This window comes from Mixophyes fleayi, chromosome 4, assembly GCF_038048845.1.
Source record: "Mixophyes fleayi isolate aMixFle1 chromosome 4, aMixFle1.hap1, whole genome shotgun sequence".
NCBI classification, from domain to species: domain Eukaryota; kingdom Metazoa; phylum Chordata; class Amphibia; order Anura; family Limnodynastidae; genus Mixophyes; species Mixophyes fleayi.
In genome coordinates, this window is record NC_134405.1 from 129,079,621 (window position 1) to 129,102,923 (window position 23,303).

At 43.2% G+C, this 23,303-nt stretch overlaps 1 protein-coding gene across 1 annotated transcript in view; it reads right to left on the reverse strand.

Annotated features, from left to right (window-relative positions):
* LOC142152032 (uncharacterized) overlaps positions 1-23,303 on the reverse strand; it is a 62,975-nt gene that overhangs the window by 12,620 nt on the left and 27,052 nt on the right. The window contains exons 15-26 of the mRNA XM_075208233.1: positions 22,889-22,952; positions 21,956-22,093; positions 16,251-16,300; positions 15,651-15,753; positions 15,367-15,408; positions 15,023-15,154; positions 11,965-12,038; positions 10,800-10,884; positions 10,502-10,667; positions 7,039-7,121; positions 4,522-4,620; positions 1,710-1,817 (exon numbers count right to left, since the gene is read on the reverse strand). Coding sequence (XP_075064334.1) covers positions 1,710-1,817; positions 4,522-4,620; positions 7,039-7,121; positions 10,502-10,667; positions 10,800-10,884; positions 11,965-12,038; positions 15,023-15,154; positions 15,367-15,408; positions 15,651-15,753; positions 16,251-16,300; positions 21,956-22,093; positions 22,889-22,952 — 1,144 coding nt within the window. The remainder of the gene's footprint in view (positions 1-1,709; positions 1,818-4,521; positions 4,621-7,038; positions 7,122-10,501; positions 10,668-10,799; positions 10,885-11,964; positions 12,039-15,022; positions 15,155-15,366; positions 15,409-15,650; positions 15,754-16,250; positions 16,301-21,955; positions 22,094-22,888; positions 22,953-23,303) is intronic.

A 23,303-nucleotide genomic window follows, 5' to 3' on the forward strand; every position in this document is an offset into this window, starting at 1 on the left:
CCTGCAGAAAGGTGTGGACTTCAAACAACACAGCAAGCCTTCTTTGAAACAAAAAACAGAGAAGGCTGAAAATAGAACTTTAAGGGAATCAAGTCTCAGGCCCTTGTCCAGGCCATCCTGGAGGAAAGCCAGGAAACAAACCAGATGGAAAGAAAAGGTGGGGGCACCTCACCTTTCACACCAACCAATAGATGACTTTCAGATCTGATCATAATTTTTGGAAGACGCCAGTTTCCTGGCTTTAATCATCATCTGGATTACCTTTTCAGAGAGGCCTTTTCTACGGAGAATCAGGGCCTCATCCGCCAGCTTGTCAAAGCCAGTCATGCTGTCCTGATTAAAGAATGGATCCTGGCTCAGAAGATCTTCCCTGCAAGGGAGTATCCAGTGCGGATCTATCGCCATGCCGAGTAGGTCGGCATACCAGGAACGTCTTGGTCAGGCTGGAGCCAGCAGAATTACCAGCACCCCCTCCCTCTTCACCTTTTTCAGCACCCAAGGCAACATTTGAATTGGAGGCAAGATATACACCAGCCAGTAACTCCAAGGGACCATTATGGCACTCACTAGGTGACTTTGTCAAGGCAGTGGAAAACTGACTTTTTCAAGGCAGTGGAAAACTGCCTTGAAAAAGTCACCTAGGTGACGAAACGCGTTGGCCTATCACCCGCCACTTCAGGGTTTTGTGCACATCTGGTCGTGGACACCCAGGAAGCGTGCGTTCCACGTCTGGCACGCACGCCGATACCCCGCTCAATACTCCGCTCGCCACATACATCATCACACTCTCCTGATTCCGTGCATCCGGCAACTTACCATCTACCGCAAGGTTTACCTACTCACCATCTGGACCTCACACGGACTTTATTAGACATCTTCAGTATCACCGCTATATTCAGGATCGCCTCCAAGCGCAAGTACCCCTCACTCTTCTCTTTTCTGGACACTGTTTTAGCCCGCTGCATTACCAGAGATTGCTTCCAAGTGCAAGTATCTTTCTCCTCCCCTCTATTTTGGGCATTATATAGTTTGCTGGACATTTCTCACCTCCAAGACTTTTCTGCAATACCATCGATTGAATCCCTCATTGGATTACACTAATCCATCAGCACCAGTGCAACATGGCACTAGTTTAACCATTATGTTTTCATTTTTTATGCTATTGTTATATCCATGACATATATTTGTATTATTGCTGTACTATACTCTATGTTTTTGTATTCCATTGTACCGAACCATTCATTATCAGTTGATAAAGATAAATATCACCATATTAGGGCATTTTATTATTTCACTATTTAGGTCTAGTGCAGAATATTCTATATATTTGTATGATCTCAGGTTGGACTATCCTGATATTCCGCTGCTGTACCTATCTACATCCGTAGTGCGCTTCCGCCTTTTTACACTGTTAAAAAAACTGGTTGTTCTCTATCCAGCGGGCATTGAGAGGGTGGGCATCAGGCCAGACAAGTTTGTTAGAATTAGTGTCTTACTCCCAGCACAGAGCCCTTTATACCCCAAGATCAGCAGTGTTCACCAAATGGCTGTGTAACAGAAATCATTGTTTTTCTTTATAGAAATCTGACTAGATTATTTCCACACAACCAGCTCATTTAAAGTAGTAGTACACTGTACGTGTATTTCTCCACTGGACTTTTTTTTACTCAGAGTCAAATGAGGTGAATTTCAGTTTGTATACAAATTACCTTCACTAATCTGGATTTCATTGTCCAGTCATCTGTTGGCTTCTCCTCCTGCGGAATTTTTTTATAGGCATTAGCCAAGACTTGTTTCTCTTTGAACAAACCCTTCAGCTGCAGAAAGAGACAAGAAATAGTTATATTGTTATTAATAAAATAGTAGAGTATATAGGTATTTTTTTCTGGAAGCAATGAACCTGATGGTGGTCACATTATATGTATAGTATATGGTTTCTCACTGCAAAAAGTGAAAACAATAACTCACCATAAACATACAATCAATTGTACAACACATGGCGGTAAATGTATAAATTGGTGGTTACTTTAAAACCTCTGTCATAATTTAAAACAGCAATGTTTTTAAAGGCAAACTTACAGCCGCTTGATACATTCACTCCATAATAAAAAAAAATATATAACCATATAAAAAAACAAAGAGAAAAAAGGCAAATGATTGCTGCTAATTGGTAATAATGTAATAATAATGATCGACAGGTGCTCCCTCTTACAGTCACTGCGACGAGCTCGGCTAAACACTTTGATGAGGAGGGGGAAGCAAGGGTATTTATTTAAATGTTATTTAGTATGTTTTAGCCTTAAAATTCTAAATCCCAAGCATTCTGCATAACAAATAACATACCGGTATATGGTAAACACATAATACAAACAGCTGTAAGTATATTGTGTAGCCATATAACTCACTGTTAGCCGATAATGTATACTATGAACATGTATAGTACTTCAAAATGTGCAAGTGTATGGTGAAATTGACTTCAATGTTGAAAAGTTATATTGACTTCTTAATGTTATTTATCAGTTTACAGTATAGAGGGATTAATATTGTTACAGCTTCCATTAGCTACTATAGTCAACCTAGAACACAGAAAAGAAAGTTGTTAACTTATTAGAAATTTTTTGTGCATTCCATTACTACAAGAACTAAAAATAGCACTTTAATTAAATAAAACAACATTTGTAAGAAAAAACTAGCCAATTTACACTGAAAAGAATCAACACTATCTAGAGCTTTTACAAAAGACAAATAATACTTACCTAGTTTTCCTACATTGCTTCAGGGATATAACAGGAAAGGTAGAAAATGAAAAGGTGCAGGGAACATAATTATGTAGTTTGCCGCAGCTTCATTAACTCCTGCCATTAGGTGTTTAATGGCCTGGGCAGGAATGCCGACGCACGGCTACCACCCTTATCCCCCCAATTCCCATTTCCTAGCCCCTCACACACTTGACAATTCTAAAATAAAAATAGTAACTCTAACCTCCTGCTGGCTGGCTGGCAAGGCTGCAGTCCAGATGCACTGATGTCTGGCGCAGAATACTATCTAGGCTTCACAGTTGCCCAGGAGCAGACGCAGGATTTCTAGAGGGGAGACTCCAAATGTAGGATTTCAGAAAATAGCAAAGAAAACTTGGCTTCACTCACACATCACATATTAACATATCCCCCACTGCCCACCAGCTTTACTCACACATGCCCCCTTGTCCACCAGCTATTCTTACACATACCACCTGTACCCACCAGCTTTTCTTACCTGTCCCCCTGCCCATTACCATTCTCTCATATGCACCCCTGCCCTAGGTGTACTAGCCAGCTTTTTTTCACATGTGCCCCTGCTCATCAGCTTTTTTCGCATATGTCCCCCTCCCAGACAGTTTTTTTTTCAAAAGGCCCCCCTGCCTACCCGTTTTTCTCAAACATGCCTCCCTGCCAAACAGTTTTTTTCTCACATGCCCTCTTGTCAACAAGATTTTAATAACTAACTTAATGCCAACATCCATTTTCTCTAGCCCTCTCCTATTTTCTCTAGTCCCCTCTCATCCTGTTTTCTCCAGCCACCTCTCCCCCCATTTTCTCCAGCCCCCTCCATTTTCTCCAGCCACCTCTCCATTCATTTCTCTAGCCACCTCTCCCCCATTGTCTCTAGCCCCCTATCATCCTGTTTTCTCCAGCCCCCTCTGATCCTGTTTTCTCCATCCACCTCTCCCCCCATTTTCTATAGCCCCCTCTCATCCTGTTTTCTCCAGCCCCCTCTCATCCTGTTTTCCTAGCCACCTCTCTATATTTTCTCCAGCCCCCTCAACCCCCTATTTTCAGCAGCCCCCTCTGCCCCCCCATTTTCTCAAGCCACCTTTCCACATTTTCTGCAGCCCCCTCTCCTTCCGTTTTCTCTATATTATTTGCATTATCTTTTTTTTTTATTCTCATTTTCTTCGCTTCTTTCTTGTTCTTCATTGTCTCTAAGAGACTCTCGGCTCCTCTCCAGTGACAGCATTGTGACGTCACGACCATCAGGAACTGGCGCCAGAGGGATGCAGGGAGGCAGTGCTGCCTTTTAGCAGCACCACCTGTCTTTACAGGTAAGCACTGGGGAAATACCTGGCAGACGATCGCACCGCCTAACTAACAATGTCTCATTCAGTGACAATGTTAGTATGGGTACTCCCCAAAGCTGCCTAACGGTGTCGCCGGCCCTGTGGGCAGGGCTTGTTAAAGTGACAATGTTCCCCTCATGGCCCCACCCACCTTGCAGAAGCACTCCTTGGAGATTTACTTGTTCTCTTGGAAGTCTGTGTCATTTCCCATTAATTTAAGAGTTTACCGGACATTCTGGGAGAGTCGGCAACTGTGTCCTAAATATGGTAGACTATGTAGTGGATGCATTTCCTTTTTTTGTTAATCAAACCCAATGAGAGAGATGTGGGAAGGATTTTTATTCTCCTTTTGCAGGTTTACTAAATGTAAATGTAAAGCATTTCAGAGGTAAAGTTAACATGGAATTGTGGTTTTTGGGAATTACCTGTTCAGTCACCATCTTGTGCTGCATTTTCAGGGTCTCATTGTCCACTTTCAGGACTTTAACCACCTGTTCATTTACTTTAGTCTGCTTCGAGAGATCCTATACAAACATAAGAAAAAACAAATAAAAAGGCCAGTACTATGTTTTAGAGCTCCAAGATTCTCTTGATTACAAGGGTGCAAAATGTTTCTCCTACTGATGGCAGGAGATGGGCGTACTGGTGGTCCTTGCTTGGCCCACATGCAAAAAGTACATTTTGTGCTGCAGGAGGAGATGGCTAAGTTCATTGCACATTTAACGATCATTCCTATTTTGGTGGATGACAAAACAACCTGATTTCTTTCTATCTTATAAGGTGACAGATATTGGTCATTAGACTACAGTTACTGTGGGCCACATCTTCAAATATGCTAGTTAGGTGGTGTATCATTTGTAGCTAATCGAGGCATATTATACATGTTCAAGATGATGATCATCAGCAAGTATCTTTACTAGTTAAAAGAAATATTAATAATTTAAAAAACATAAATGCCCTGCCCCTCCCTTCCCTGAAATGTGAAACCAGCGCTTTTAACCTGGACTGGTCATAGCTACTGAGGAGGGACAAACACTGAGCCACAACCAGTACCAGGCTACGTTAATTTAAGCTAGTCACACTAGAACAGGGAGACCTGCGGCTCTAGGTCCCCTTGTCATGCTGTAACACAAAAAGAGCACAATTTTGAAGCCCACAGTTTAAGTGTACTTAACCCTGTAACTGGTGCTCAACTCTAAATGAGGCCCAAAAAGAGCAGATTTACAACTGGACAAACCATGTTGCGATTCAAGGGGTGCAAATGCAGTTTTTGCCCGCAGGAAAAATACTGTCTGCTTTTGCATGTAGCGCACATTGGGCAGCTTTATTTTATCACTGCGAGTTAGTATTGAAATGCCTCATCCAGAGCCATAACTTAAAATGTTAACACCTGGTACGATAAAGAAAAATGCCCAGCTCTAAATTTATCAACACATTTAAAATGTGCCCTCCTGCAGTGCAACATAGTTTTACCAAGGTGCAAAATTGCACCTTACAGACAGGACCAGATTAATCTGAGGTCTAACTGGGCTACAGCCCAGGGGCCTCAGGCATCCAGGGGGCCCTTGACAGTACTCAGTGGCAAGATTGATCAGTGTGGGGGCGTCCCCGGCCCTATCAATGCTGCTGAGCCTGTCACTGTAGTCCTTCCGCGGCGCTCAGTAAACTCCTTACTGAGGAAATCTCATGAGTCTCACTCTCACGAGATCTCCTCAGTAAGGAGCTTACAGCGCACTGCGGAAGGACTACAGTGACAGGAGAGCAGAAAGAGGTAACTGCTTGGAATGGTGGGCGGCTCACGGGGGAGGGGCTCACGGGGGAATGGAGGCCCCCTTAGCCAAGGGGTCTCCATTCCCTTAATCCGGCCCTGCTTACAGATAGATTATCCCTAACTCTAAATGAGGCCCAGTGTCGGTCCATAGGGAAACCTGGGAAACTTCAAAACTTGAAGAAAATATACTGTAGATCTTGCAGAGCAGAGTGCAATTACTGTAGACTTTTTCCAAGACGTAGACATTTTATACAGTGGTAATCGTTTACCGATTATGAGAACTCCACCAGGTTGACACCTACAAAAAAAATCCAGATGTCCGATGGCAGCTGCATGCTGACAGGCAATTCAGTGTAACGTCAGCGCGACTTAGATGTAGGTTAATTTAAAGCGGCAAACCCCGCAGGTTAAGTGTTTAAACACTTAACCTGCGGGGACCTGACATTGCCGCTTTAAATTAACATTGATTTAAGTCGCACTGACGTCACACTGAAGTGCCGGACAGCAGGGTCTTCGGATTCACTGCCTGTCAGCTTGTCGCTGCTTCGGACATCTGGAACTTCAGTTTTCAAGTAAGTCTATTCGTTTTTTTAGCCACTCGAATTTTTTTGTAGGTGTCAACCTTGTCGGAGTTCTCGTAATTGGTAAACCGTACCCAACCCATTTTATATATGTTTTCATGTTTAGAGAAAAGGGTGGGGGACACTATTTTGTCTATAAAAGCGATCTTTGCAGTGGGCCCCGAGGGTCGGGATATCAGCAAAACAAGCAAGTTTCACATTAAAAAACAGTTTTTCTAAACTCGCCCAATTTGTCAGGAAACTAGCTAATCTGGCAAACCAGATCTGGATTTGAAGAGAAAGTACACAGGTATCTCATCATATGCTTAGAAATCATAATGATCCACCTTCTTATGTATGGAGGAATGTCAACAGTGAATGGCAGAATAAGAGATGGAAGAGGGAAGTATCAGTACATGATTAAAAGCTGCTTTGCATGTATTCAGTCCAAACAAAGTAGTAAAACACGATTTAAATATTTTAGTTTTTAATATATTCCCCCCTCCTGCATATTTCCAGCACATTCTGGTGCCTGGGATGAGGTACTCACTTTGTTTCATGGCAGAAATAACTCTGCTTGTGCTTAATCCAGAGGAAGCTAAAACACTTACCTTTAGAATATTTTGCAGCTGGTAGAGAGAGGTCAGAGTTTGGTTCTTCTCCTCCTGTAATTCCACGTTGCGTTCTTGGCATCCTGGTTAAAAGCACATATAATGGTATGTGGTACATTTTATATAACCAATATATTTAAATGGTGTTTATATTATCCCCTGTGTATTTCCACCTTATCGTGTTTATAATCTCTACAATAATTTTATCTGGTAAACAACTGTAGAGACGCAGTAAAGATATCTACTGAATTTCATATGCATATTTCTTAAAGAGCAAAAGCTACCACTTGACAACATATAATAATGACTGTGTTATTTATGAAATGTGTTTATACTTGACTAATTATGGCCATGGTGTATTTGACCCCTCAGCAGCAAGTAGCATTTTAGGGGAAACTGCCTCTCTAACTAAGCAGTTTGAAATTTACAAGTTTGTTGGCTGGTTCCTTGGGGACCACAAAGCCTATTTCTCCATGCACACACTCAGAGGTGACAGAGAGCCACTTCAAATGCACTTTATCCTGGAAAGCGCATTTTTATGCACACAAAACATCCAAACACACAAGTGTGACACTCAACAAGGGGGCCCTCTTGGCCAGAAGAAATTAAGAATTTTCCAAGCATGGACTACTGGATTTACAAATTATTTTGGGACATTTACAAGCAGGACTTTTGGATACAAAATTATTTTGGACATAGTCAAGCCGGACTTTTGGATACAAATTTATTTTGGACTTTTACAAGCCGGACTTTGGATACATATTTATTGGGACTTGGTATTCACATATTTAAAAGCTGCTGATGACAGAAGAAAACATCACTGGTGAGTATTTTGGGTTTTTATTATTTTTAATAAAATTATGTGGTATAAATGAGGGTGTTTAGTGTCTTTATTGGGGTTTTATTATTTTTATTAAATGTATGTGGTTTGAATGAGGCAGTAGTGGTTTATTTAACATTTTGTATTGTGGAACTACAGGTCCCAGCCAGCCGTGGGTGTCAGGGCATGTTGGCACTTGTGGTTCTCCAAGTGCCAACATGCCCTGGATGCCATGGGTATGCTGGTGCTTGTAGTTATACAAGTATCAGCATGCCCAGACTGTTTATGACACCCTGGCTGGCTTTGTAGTTCCACAAAACAAAATGGCATCTGTTTGTTTTTTTTACATTTGTATCGCCAATATAACCCTACTACCCACAGCCCACGGGGGTAGGAAGAGCCCTAGTGCTTTCAGCACTGGGCTGGTTGTCCCTAGAGGGAGGGCCACTTGTTTTTTTTGGCGGACCCCACTCCCTAGGGAATCCAGTTCAGTGCTGAACAGCCTGGGGTTGGTTGTTATTATGGCAGGGGAACCCCTGCTGCGTGTCTCGCTGCTATATTGCCACCCACCCCAGGCTGGTTTGCCTAGTGCTGGTTAAGTGAAAATCGGGGAGTCCAGACGCAAATTTTTCCCAGATTTTCACGTAACCAGCAGTAGGCTGGCAGCACTAGGGATAATAGTGGTCGGGTGGGGGGACCTCACGCTTTTTTTAAAAAAAAAAACTTTTATCTATTTTTATAACTTTTGACAGCTGCCGGGACCTACAGCTACAGTGTAACAGTGATGTGTTCACTAATCTCGCAGCTAGATAAGGACAACACAGAAAAGTTAAACACAAGAGTGTTTTACATCACAGAAAAGTGCCAGAGACAAGCAGCGATTTGGTAGATCAGGGTAAAAATCGCAGGTTAATACATTTGATGACTTTAGGACTAAAATCGCAGGTTATCACCCGCGATTTTCCGCGATTTTAACACGCTGAAAAATCGGACCTTGATACATTTACCCCCAGAAGTGAGTCCGTCTTACGTACAGAAGCTGTACGTTCTACATAAATCCGCAAGGCTCTGACCACATCTAAAAGAGGGCTAGAACTCTGCTGGCCCAAAGACCTGTCACAAGTGAAGGCAGGAATAACAATATCTTGGCTAATGTGAAATTTAGTCACTACTTTAAACTGAAATGATAGCAAGGTACGTAAAATCGCCCTATCTTCATGAAATACCAGGAAAGGAGAGCAACAAGAAAGAGCCGCCAATTCCGAGAACCTTCAAGCCGACGAAATAGCCAACAAAAAGACTAACTTCCAGGTCAGAAGTTTTAAAGAAATGGACTCTGAGGATTCAAAATTATATTTCTGCAAAGCCAAAGGAGCTAAATTGAGATCCCATGGAGCTACCGAGGAGATAAACGGGGGTTGGACATGTAAAATACTTTGTAAAAAAGTTTGGACATCTGGCAATAGAGCCAAACGTTTCTGAAAATATATAGATTAGGCCGAAAACCTGTCCTTTAAGGGAAGCAAGCCGCAAACCCTTATGCAAGCAATCTTGCAGGAAAGCCAACAACCTTTCCAGATGAAAAGAACCCTCTGACAATTTACGGATCTCACACCGACCAATGTACAACTTCCAGACACAATGATAATTCCTAGAAGACGATGTCTTCATCGCCTGAAGCAAAGTCTGAATAACTTTATCTGATAAACCCTTTATTTTAAGGCTCAGTGTTTTAACATCCATGCTGTTAAAGCCAATTGATCGAGGTTCTGGTGAAAGAATGGACGTTGACTTAGAAGATCCGCCCTGCGTGGCAGCCGCCAAGGAGGATCCATGGACATTGTGAGAAGGTCCACATACCAAGACTTTCTTGGCCAATCTGGAGTCAAAAGAATTGTTGGAAATGTTTTACGCCTTACCTTATTCAACACTCGCGGTAACAGTGCTGAATTCCCCTCTGCCTGCGAGACAGCTGCTGCAGCCGTGGTCCCCAGGGCGGCCTGCCACGCTGCCCTGGACAGCTGGTGGGTCTCCAGACACATTTTTAGTGCTAACTGACCCTTTTCCTGGGGACCAACACTTGTGAGGGAGGCGGCACTAAAGCGCCTTAGGCGCTCTCCCTCCCTGCTAACTGCGTTGTTCACCATTGAACGCCGCTGTTCTCATACAACAACTAAATAACTTATTCTAATCAAAATAGAAAATAAAAAGGCTAAACTAAAAATGTGCCCAACCTGTAGGCATTACAGAAAAAAACTGAAGATAGTGGCCGGATGGGGCATAGAGGGAAGGGGAGCAGGCTAGACAGATCTTTAGTGCCTTTCTCCACACAGTGCCCTCTATACCCCAAGGTGAGCAGTGTTCCCCAAATGGTAGTGCAAGTAAAATAAAAGGATTCTGAGAAAAAGAACACAAAATAATAAATTGTTAGCTCTGCAAGCAGCATCACTAGTATCGTCGTAGAAACTAAGTCCTGTAGCAAAAAATATATTTATATATTCATATTTACATTAGACAAATACAAGTGGAAATAACAAATATAGGTTTAGAGTCTCACAAATTCAATACCTCTGACAAACCACACAGGGGAAACCACAGTAGTAAGGAGATGTAGCATGATGTAGGGAATTGTTAATGCCCCACCTTTAATTGCCTTGTCCAGTTGCTGCAGGAAGACTTCACAACGTGTACACTTAGCGTTAGCTGTAGTCTGGGCTGCTTTTGGACTCCAACTCGTCAGTCCAATCTGGGCAACTTGCCCCACATCATGGGAGGAGACTCTTTCATTCTTATCCTGCATCTCTGCTAGCTGGAGAATCCAGAAGGTTAAAAATAAAACAATCCTTAAATCTATGGAGTGATGATGAAATTGCAGCCTCAACCACTACCGCAGCCTTGTTGTCAGAATAGTTGTCACTCACTCTCGGAAATCACTATTTACCTTCAATTCCAGGGATGACCTCTCAATATCCATCTCGGTCTTCTCCATTTCCCTAATCTTCTGGAGATGCCTCACTGCCTGTTCCCTGCACATGGAGCAAGGAAGAATAATTAATATGTTAGTTTTAACTAATACATTATTTTAGCCTTTCAATGCTTCGTGTATTTTGAATCTTTTTAAAATTGAAAGCTATATTTTACTAATCACGTGTATGGGAACTGTAACAAATGGTTCCTAGTACTCTGCTGTGACCAAAGGCTGTCAATGACAGTTCAGTTCCAGTCTGGCAGGGGGAGCAGAAAAACACATCAAGCCTATGGGACTTAGATCTATGTTCTGGTGCGCTAAGGCCCAAAACTTTACGTAGTTCTTTGGCTGTTTGTTAAATGTAAGTGAGGACAGCCCATTAAGAGGCAGTTACACGCTCACAGTGTTATTTAGAAGTGTTTTTTCACATAATCAAACTATAATACATTTTAATGCACAAATTTCTAGGGGTAAATGTATAATCCTCCGAGTCGCCAGAAATCAACGACTTTGCAGTGAAAATTAAAAGCGGCAATGGCTTATAAAAGCAAGTTTGCTTTTACAAGCCATCGCCGCTTTAAATTTTCACTGCAAAGTTGCTGATTTCCAGCAACTTGCAGAAAACGAAGGATCATACATTTACTCCCTGTTCTTGAATACAGTATCCTGAAAGAAGTCCTCCTTTGAATGATTGCATGGGATACACAGCCTACAGGGTGGCCCCCAGACAGCTATCATCAACATCAACATTTATTTATATAGCGCCAGCAAATTCCGTAGCGCTATTTTGCCTAAGGCAAATTATGAAGAGTTACAGGACATACAAGTGACAATGTTTTCAGTCAATTTTATCCAGAATAGTGGATTGATAACAATAACATCTTGTCCAATGTGATTTATAGACTAGACAGTTTTTTTCAAGGGATGATACATCTGTCAAAAGATAGCAAAGGGGTCCTAACACAAACACAGGAAGGACAAAAATCTTCCATGAAGAAGAGTAGACGCTTTTCGGAAATGACATTGAGCAAAATTTCACAAACATTATGGATAATTCCCTACTGTTCAAAACAATCTAACAACAGGCAGTGACATCATCATATATATTTTATTGGTGGCCAAAATATGAAAAACTTACTTCTCTTCCACTTGCTTCTGTAGGGAGGCAACCGATTGCTCCAGTCTGACCTTCTCAGTGCTGCATTCTGTGTACTATAGAGTGATAAAGGGCATCACATGTACTTCATTCACTATCTAAACCCACTAATATCTGTGACACATAAAGTACATAAACTGGAAATCGGAACCCCTTAACATGCGTTACTCGATTCCTTATATTTCCAAGCTGCCTAGCCGACTCACACATGTCACTACATTATCACATCAAATTTTTCAATTTTATGTTTTTGTGCCACTTTAGCTTCTCCAGGGGGTAAATGTATCAAGCTGATAGTTTCCAGCGGGTTTGAAAAGTGGAGATGTTACCTATAGCAACCAATCAGATAATAGCTATCATTTTGTAGAATGTACTAAAGATATGATAACTAGAATCAGATTGGTTGCTATAGGCAACATCTCCACTTTTCAAACCTGCTGGAAAGTCGCAGCTTGATACATTTGATACGGTTTCCTCCCATGCTCTAAAAACATACCAGTAGGTTAATTGGCTGCTATTAAAAATTGACCCTCATCTCTCTCTCTCTCTGTCTGTCTGTGTATGTTAGGGAATTTAGACTGTAAGCTCCAATGGGGCAGGGACTGATGTGAATGAGTTCTCTGTACAGCGCTGCGGAATCAGTGGCACTATATAAATAAATGGTGATGATGATGATGATTTACCCTCTGGAGTTACAGCGTGTCACCATAACAGGCTGGATGTGTCAAAAGATTCATGCGCAAAAGAGCAAAACAGATACTAACAGGGAAAACAGCTGAAAATGTTCTCTCTCTCTCTCTCTCTCTCCCCCTCCCTCTCTCTCTCTCTGTTGGTGTTCTTCTAAAACACAACATTGCAATTGGTTACAGATACATTTTAAAGTGGAACAATATGAAACTATATCGACGGTTCCCAAAGTGTGCGCCGCGGCTCCCAGGGGTGCCGCGGCGCTGTCACTGGGGTTCCGTGGGCCAGCCCTAGAAAAAAAAAGCAAACAGAAACTTACCAATCCGCGCGGCGCTAGGACCCTGCAGCCTCCTCTCTCCCGCAGCTGTCACTGAATATCGACGTCAGTGACAGCTGCGCGAGAGAGGAAGCTGCAGTGTCTCTATAGCTGGCGCCTGGCACGGGGCAGATGGCAGAGGAGGGGGAGAGAGAGCAGAGGAGGAGGGCAGATGGCAGTGGAGGGGGAGAGAGAGCAGAGGAGGGGGTCAGATGGCAGAGGAGGGGGACAGAGGGCAGAGGAGGGGGACAGAGAGCAGAGGAGGGGGACAAAGGGCAGAGGAGGGGGACAAAGGGCAGAGGAGGGGGACAGAGGGCAGCGGAGGAGGGCAGAGGAGGGGGACAGTGGGCAGAGGAGGGGGACAGATGCAGAGGGGGCAGTGTGCCTGGATGCAGAGGGGGCAGTGTGCCTGGTTGCAGAGGGGGCAGTGTGCCTGGTTGCAGAGGGGGCAGTGTGCCTGGATGCAGAGGGGGCAGTGTGCCTGGTTGCAGAGAGGGCAGTGTGCCTGGTTGCAGAGGGGGCAGTGTGCCTGGTTGCAGAGGGGGCAGTGTGCCTGGATGCAGAGGGGGCAGTGTGCCTGGTTGCAGAGAGGGCAGTGTGCCTGGTTGCAGAGTGGGCAGTGTGCCTGGTTGCAGAGGGGGCAGAGTGTCTGGATGCAGAGGGGGCAGTGTGCCTGGTTGCAGAGAGGGCAGTGTGCCTGGATGCAGAGGGGGCAGTGTGCCTGGTTGCAGAGAGGGCAGTGTGCCTGGTTGCAGAGTGGGCAGTGTGTCTGGATGCAGAGAGGGCAGTATGTCTGGATGCAGAGGGGGCAGTGTGCCTGGTTGCAGAGAGGGCAGTGTGCCTGGATGCAGAGGGGGCAGTGTGCCTGGATGCAGAGGGGGCAGTGTGCCTGGTTGCAGAGGGGGCAGTGTGCCTGGTTGCAGAGAGGGCAGTGTGCCTGGTTGCAGAGTGGGCAGTGTGTCTGGATGCAGAGAGGGCAGTATGTCTGGATGCAGAGGGGGCAGTGTGCCTGGTTGCAGAGAGGGCAGTGTGCCTGGATGCAGAGGGGGCAGTGTGCCTGGATGCAGAGGGGGCAGTGTGCCTGGATGCAGAGGGGGCAGTGTGCCTGGTTGCAGAGGGGGCAGTGTGCCTGGATGCAGAGGGGGCAGAGTGTCTGGATGCAGAGGGGCATTTTTGCATACAACTAAATAAGTATTTCTGTCATGACCTAAATACTTATTACAATTTTTTGACCCAACTACTTCTAAAACAGGACTGCTCAGTAATTATTTTGGAGGGGTGCCTTGAAAAAATTTGGAGACTCTAAGGGTGCCGTGAACTGCAAAAGTTTGGGAACCACTGAACTATATTATTATTTATAATAAATTATAAAATAAAATAGTTTCCATGTAGTTATGTTTCCTGCTTTTCTCTTGTTTCTGTATTGTATGTATCCTTTACAAGCATCACAGGAAATGTGAGAAAGAGAGAGACAGCAGCACGGATATTAGTGCACAAGTATTAGTGCATATACAGTAAGTTCACATGTGATGGAACATGAAATATCTGACATTATATTTGCACTGCAGCTCAGCGCAAGCTATTGTTCACTGTCAGTAAAAGAGTCTGACTACAGGCTCCTATAGTAGGTTTACTGGCCGGATGTTGGCTACATATATGAAAATATTTCTCTCACAATCACACCTTTATCTTGTATATCTTTACATCTGAAATGCAATTGAAATATTTGCATATATAGTTATGAATGTTATTCGTTTTATTAGTTAGTCAATTTATATAAGGCAACGTGTATTTTACATTTAGTGGTTAGTAAAGTGGCCAGGAGAGATCCCTTTATATTGCTTCAAAACTTTCCAAAATGTGATTAAATGTTCCCTCATCATATATAAACCAAAAAATAGGCAATGAGAATGAAATTAATGAGGAAAGATAATTACACTGATAAATATTTTCATCAAGTATATTGTTCCTAGACCCTTCTTTTGTCAATCTATGTCAGCAATTATACATTTGTAAGTAAGTTCCTGTGTTCCATACCTGGTCCCGAGCAGACTCCAATTCCTGATACTGCTCTTCCAACTCTGTGTCCTTTGTCTTCAGCATGTTCCAGACCTTCTGCAGTTCAGCCCGGACCAGAGTTAATTCAGAGTCCACTTCCTCTAAGGAAACCTGAATAGAATACATCCAAACCCCAGTGAGGCTAACAAGAACATAGATCTCCATAACGCAACTTTGCAAAACAAGACATTATTGCCCTAGAGGTCTTAGTGACATGATGCATAAAAGTAGTCATTGGAAAAAAACCTGCCATGCTGGTGAACCTCATATTTCATTAACAATATATAAAAAGCACAGATATTTTGTTTTTATCAGATATTCACCTTGAAATCGCTTGGCTTCCTATGGCTCAGGCCTTCTAGTTCCTGATACAGACACAGAACAGAAGTTTAGGTGAAATATATGTAATAGTAGTTCAATGTGATGGGATAGCGCTATAAAAGTCATGGGGCAGAGGCTACAGAGATTTATGCAGGAAGTGTTTCTGGAATGACAGAAAGGAGAGTTACCTGACAGTAAGTGTAGGACATTCATAACTGGTACAGTAAAAGATTAATCAATTAATCCAATCAATGTAGCACAGTAGAAATGGAATACAGATTCTCACCTCTTTCAGAGTATATATCAGCTCATCTTTTTGCTTATTTGCTTCTCTTTCCAGCTGCTGTTGTAGGTTATGTGTTTCAGACCCGACGTCATCCAAATTCAACCTGAAATGTGGTCCATATTTACTAGGTAGACATAAGACATCTCCTCATTATGAATGAATGTCTCATATACAATGCAGAGCTTCCCTATCCAATATGCATTTCAGAGCTCCATCTACAACCTAGTTTACAATACAGAGCTCCCTTTTGGTGTCCAGAATATATTCTATGTGAGGTTTTCCACTAAAAAAATTGGATTCACAGAACCCCATCTGATGTCCAGCACTGCAGTACTTCCCTACCATCATTGGTCCTGGAACAGTTGGCTTGGACATATGTGTCAAGTGCACTACACAAGTCAATCTCCCCCCCAGTGGAGCATTATACAATGGCGACATGAGAAATGTGTAGCTGTGTGTATCACTTGCATTGGTATTAATGGTCATGTGTCTTAAACAACGTCATATTCTTTACTTTTCATTGGTAAAAACCAGTGAAGGCACAACTTATTGCTAAGTCCTACAAATAAGGCTGGTTTTAGCAGTTATATTTTCACAAACCTCTGTGATTGGACCATGGAGCTATGGAATTCCACGTCACCAAAGCAATCCTGAAACAACATATCATTCATGCTAAATAGAGATTTACACAAAGTTAGTTAGACCAGCTACAATTGTGACATGTACAGTATGTGCAGTAGGATATGCAAAATGCGTAACAATATATCAGTTATGTTTCTAAATCTCACATAATAAAATTTGTGGCACTAAGGTTATTAACAAATATCTAGTAATAAACAATAACAAAACATAATAATAGAAAACACTATACAGTAGGTTGTTCTTTTCTTAAACACTTGTTCCAGGTATATATCTACAATAAATCATACAAGAAGAAGTGACAAACATAGTACAGTAATAACAAGCAAATTTAAATGAACAATTGTGTGCGTCTGATCAACATCCGCGTACCAAAGCAAATTAATCATAAAGCATATTTGAAAATTTGTTGTCCTTTTCATATGTTTGGTAAGGATTTTCTCTTCATATCAATCAAAAGAGTATTCATATACTGTAAATATATATGCGTACCAGAAAGGACATACAATAAGATCTTTAATTATATTCAGTGGTCCAAAAACCAGGATTTTAGATAAAAAAAAACATATTTAATCAACATTAAATAGTAGTGCATTAATCATACATTTCAATGAAAACATCATGGGGTAAATGTATCAAGCTGCAAGTTTCTGGCGGGTTTGAAAAGTGGAGATATTTGTATTTATCCTTTATTTAGTTTTAGTTTTATTTCTCAGTTTAAATCACTACCCGTTGCTTATTTATGCTCCTCGCCAATGTCTCTACACTCTGACCTCTCTTCCTGTTCCTTCTGCCCGTTTCTTTTCCCTCCCCTCCATTTTCCCTCATCTCCCAGTCTCTCACAATGCCTCCTTGCTCCTGTCCTATACCCATTCTTTACACTAGTCCTCTTACCTGCCCCAACTTCTATTCTCCCCCACGCTCCAGCATCCCTGCCAATTTCATCCATATCTCTCCTGTGCCCTCTGGAACTCCAGATCCACCCAAAATAAACTGGCCTCTATGCCCGACCTCATATCCAACTCTGTTAACCTTCTTGCTATCACCGAAACCTGTCTTCTTCTGACACTGCTTTCCCCGCCGCTCTCTCCCATGTGGGGCCTCTCCTTCACCCAATAAACTAGACCGGACAACCGTCCAGGAAGTGGTGTGAGCCTACTTATAGGTCATTCCCACTGTGCCTTCCCTCTCTTTCTCCTCCTTTGAAGTCCACACAATCCGTCTCTTCTTCCCTATCCATCTCCGTGTGTCTGTCATTTACCACCCCCTGGCCCCACTTCCCTTTTTCTTGACAACCTTGCAGCCTGGCTTCCTCACTATCTTTTCTCTGACCTCCCCTCCATCATACTAGGTGATTTTAACATCCCTATCGACAACTCCACTAACCATCCCTCCATCAAACTTCTTGTCCTTCCCTCCTCCTTTGGCCTCTCTCAGTGAGTGGACCTCATCCCACACCCACTGTCTTGACCTTGACTTCTCTCATAAATGTTGTTTCTGACTTTTATAACTCTCCCTTCCCACTCTCTGAACACTATCTCTTCTCCTTCACCCTGTCATCTTTCCCTGCACCCCCCCCCCCCAGAGGCGGATTTACACCTCATGGGGCCCTAGGTAAGATATCGGTTTGGGCCCCCCCCCCTTCACACACACAGTGGCCCCTCACACACACACACAGTGGCCCCTCACACACGCATAATACACACACGCAGTGGCCCCTCACACATGCATAATACACGCACACAGTGGCCCCACACACACACACACACACACACACACACACACGCAGTGGACCCTCACACACACACACACACATAATACACACATGCGGTGGCTCCTCACACACACACACACACATAATACACGCATGCGGTGGCTCCTCACACACACACACACACAATACACGCACACAGTGGCCCCTCACACACACATAATACACACATGCAGTGGCCCCTCACACACGCATAATACACGCACGCAGTGGCCCCTCACACACACACACACACATATAATACACGCACGCAGTGGCCCCTCACACACAGACACACATAATACACGCACGCAGTGGCCCCTCACACACACACATAATACACGCACGCAGTGGCTACTCACACCCACGCACACATAATACACGAACGCAGTGGCTCCTCACACACACACACAATACACGCACGCAGTGGCCCCTCACACACACATAATACATGGACGCAGTGGCCCCTCACACACACATAATACACTGACGCAGTGGCTCCTCACACACATAATACACGCACGCAGTGGCCCCTCACACACACACACACACAATACACGCATGCAGTGGCCCCTCACACACACATAATACACGCACGCAGTGGCCCCTCACACACACATACATAATACACGCACGCAGTGGCCGCTCACACACACATAATACACGGACACAGTGGCCACACACACACACACACACATAATACACGGACACAGTGGCCACACACACAAACACATAATACACGGACACAGTGGCCACACACACACACATAATACACAGACACAGTGGGCACACACACACACATAATACACGGACACAGTGGCCACACGAATACACACACACACACACACACTATACTACCCCACCCCTCCCCCAACTTACCTTTTTCCATCTAGAAGCTGTGCAGTCTTCATCCCCTTCACACATGAGACGGCACCTGTGATGTGGTGCACGTCCCATGTGACACACAGCAGGCCACACAGAGGAGGGAGGGAGGAGACCAGGCACCAGACTAGCCCCGTGTGGCCCCTTCCCCGATTCGCGGCACCCGACCCCCCCTACCCCGATTCGCGGCACCCCCCGCACAAGTCGCGGGGGAGGGGGGGGTCGGGTTCCGCGAGTTGGGGGAGGGGCCAATTTTTTTCTTTTTTTAAAAAAATTGCTCCTGTTCCCCCCAGCTGTGCCCCCGAGAGCCGCTAGAGCCCTAGCGGTAAATCCGGCCCTGCCCCCCCCTATATTTACCCTCAACAGGCGCAGTCTTGATGCTCTTGACCTCACTTCATTCTCCTCCTCTCTTGAAACTCTCCTCTCACCTCTTCCAACCCTGATGTGCTCTTACCACGCACCCTCTCTCTACAACCTCTCCCTCACCACTGCCCTGGACGCTCTCGCCCCAACCTCTTCTGTCTGCTATCACCACCTGCTACACCAACCTTAGCACTCCAAGTTCACCCTCTTCCTTCAGAAGTGCACTCTTGCTGCTGAACGCCTCTGGAGGAAATCTCGTTCCCTGGCCGACTTCCTTAATTTTAAATGTATCCTCTCCTACAGCTCTACCCTCTCCCTTGCTAAACAATCCTTCTGTAAGTCACTTATTTCTTCTCAGTCCTCAAATCTCTGCTCCTTCTCCACTACTGACTTTGCCACCTTTTTCTCCTCGAAAATTGAGACTATCAGACTTGACATATCCTCCTAAATCCAGGGGTCACTTTTCCCTGCTCATCCTCTTGGACATCTCCGTGGCCTTTGATACCATGTACCACCCCCTCCTGTTTTAAACCTTTATTTCTCTCTGCCTCCATCCTTGCATGGTTCATATCATATCTCGCCAACCGCTCCTTCTTTGTCTGTCATCCCCACGCCTTCCGCCCTCAGTGTAGGAGTCCCTCAGGGCTCTGTTCACTACCACCCTGGGTGAGCTCATCACTTCCTTCGGTCTCCAGTATCACCTTTATGCTGATGACATTCAATTCTACATCTCCTCTCCTAATCTCCCCCTCCTCTCTCGTATATCTGACTGCCTTTCCGCCATCTCCTCTTGGATGTCCTCTAGTTTTCTTAAAATCAACATTGCCAAAACTGAACTCATTGTTTTTCCTCCTTCTAAATCTTCATCCCACCTTGCTCTATCACTGTTAACAGCACCACTATCTCTTCCATTCTCCAACTCCGCTGTCTGGGCGTCACCCTTGACTCCTCCCTCTCTTTTGCCCACCACATTCAATCTCTTGCTCAATCCTGTTGCTTCCAATTACGCAATATCACCTACATCCGGCACTTCCTCTCTCAGGATGCCACCAAAACCACTATCGATGTCCTCATCATATCCCGTCTTGATTACCGCAACCTTCCCCTCACTGGCCTCCCCCACTCCTACCTCTCCCCCCTTCGCTATATAGTTAGCACGGCTACGAGACTTATCTTCCTTTCACGACGCGCTTCTTCTGCCTCTTGCCTTACACAGGCTCCCCTTGCCCTACAGAATCCTTTTCAAACACCTTACCCTCACCTACAAGGCCCTCTCACTCTCACTCCCCCTTATATCTCCAACCTCCCCTCCATTTACACTCCCTTGCGCTCCCTGCGATTGGCCAATGGCCACTGCCTCTCCTCCACTCTGATCACCCCATCCAACTCCAGAATCCAAGATTTCTCCAGGGCTTCTCCCCTCCAATGGAACTACCTTGCATGTTCCATCCGACTGTCCCCTAATCTCTCCTCCTTCAAACGGGCATTTAAAACTCATCTGTTCCTCAAAGTCTACAAGCCTTTCACCTAATCATCTCAATGCTCGAACTCTCCTAACTATTCCGCTGTCCCTATACTTGCCCCTCTTGCATGTTATCCCCTCCATTGACTCCCCTTGTGCCTACAGTCTATTTGCCCTCCCTTTAGTATGTAAGCTCTTAAGAGTAAGATCCTCTTCCCTCCTATCCCTATACAATTTCTTCTCCTCCAATCTTACTGTATTAGCTATGCTTGGAGCTATGGTAGTCTTGGTTTTACTCGTTTATTGTTCTGTACTATCCTACCCTGTATGGTCAACTGTTTGTACTCTGCGGTGCTGCGGAAATCTTGTGGCGCCTTATAAATAAAGAATATTAACATTAATGATATAGCAACAATCAGGTTCTAGCTATCATTTTGTAGAATGTACTAAATAAATGATACCTAGAATCTGATTGGTTGCTATAGGCAACATCTCCACTTTTCAAACCCACCGGAAACTTGCAGCTTGATATATTTACCCCCATGTCTCATTGTTTCTAGCACTCTTTATGAACTCCATGCAGATAAGCGTTGATGTTTTCATTTGAAAGTACTATTATTATATGTCTATTAAATCTGTTCTTTATCTAAAATCTTGGTATATTTCTACATCTTTACATAGAAATTCTGAACAAATAAAACATGTTACATAGGAATACTCAGAGATACTGAATCCAATCTGCTACTATGTCAATTTACACTCCAAAAATTAAACAGATTTATTTACCTAGCAACAGAAGAAGAATTGTGTATTGTATAGTTGTATTGAATAAATAGCGATTACAGTTTGCTTTGGCTATTCAATTTAAGAACGGTGCACTTTCCTAAAAGGCTTCTTAGGTATTTACACTGATTAAGTGTAAACTGTGGCTACAACTAGCCAACATCCTATTATTTGCCATAGGGAAAGTTCCCACAAGCAACAAAAAGTTCCAACATCTATCCAAAATTTCTTATCTGCTCATCCATTTATTTTATCTTATCTATACATCTTCATCTATTCTTGCAATGAAATCCACATATTACAATGCATTAAACTACAGTTGCAATCAAGCAATGTTTTACTGCCGTGTCTTTTATTCAGATCAAGTCTCATATACAGTATGTGTACCTGACTGAGTGTTGTGTTTGTATGCAGAGACATTCTCACCTTGCTACTTCTCTCTTCTGTTAACTTGGACTCCAGTTCCGAGACTCTATACTGCAGCCCTTCCCGACGACTTCTCTCCAGTTCTAGCTGCTGCTTGCATGCATCTAACTCAATTCGAAGGATGGGTCCACTTTCAGTCTACACAACACATTAGTGTTACAGTTTTGATTTGTTCTTGTCCATCATACAAACACTTAGATACAAAGAAGCCATTTCAGCAAATGCTTGTTACACACATATAGCAAACTTTAAATCATAGTGTTTGATACATTTCCATCTTTTGTACAAAAAGAGACTGCAACCTTTTTCTATAAGACCCATACTTGCATTGTTCCTTGTTTCTTGCCATTGAAACAAGACATGATGAAGTAACTTTACCATATCATGTTTTACTATAATATGCTTAATGGTGAGGCTCATCCTTTCTCAATAATCTGTACTGCTAAAATACACTACATTATACAGGGTGAAAAAGAAATGTACAAATATCATCTACAAATAGTGTCATCTATTGCCATGCACATTACTTTTGATAAAACTTGTTCACTGACATTAACAAATACACATATTCAATAATTTGCAAAACTGAGTAAAGATGTGATCCATATACAATGAGGAAGAATAAAAAACAAATTTGTGGTCGTAATACTGTAAAACCATGTAAAACATTTGCAAGCAGGTGCTGATGCACTGTATGATAATCAGTTACTGTGATGCGTCTGTCAATGGTCTTCAGTATCATAGACTTTAATGGAATTTTACAGGTCATGAGAGGTGACGTGACCTGAATCTTCCCAAGCTCCCACCACCATAGCTTCCCTTAATATAACACACTGTTGCAGGCTACATAAGTAGAAGTAAAATGCCAGTTTTAAAAGAGAATAAATTGCATGCATGGATTTAAGAAAAGTATAACAAGGACGACCAGCTTACCGTCAGCTTTCTCATCTCTAATTCCTTGTCTGAACTTCCTCTCTCCAGCTCTTTAATCTTTTCACTGCATAGATAAAGTTCTATCAGTTATCTCAACCCAGAATGATCTACACAAAAAGACTCTACATTCCAAAAGACAATCAATGAATAATGTTTTAGTAAGACAGACAATGGTGTGCTAAATACAAAACAATACACCTGGGCACTATCAATTATTGTGTTTACCACTGTAAAGAAGAAATGTCTTACAATGTTCCTAATAATCAGAGGTAGACAGGTAATAAAAAAGATGTATGCAGACAACCAAATGGCTAATAGTTTACACAGCACAATAACATTCAACAGCAAATAATGGGTAATCCCCTACAATTGATTTCATGACCACATTTTATTATAATGTGGGAATTTTTGTATT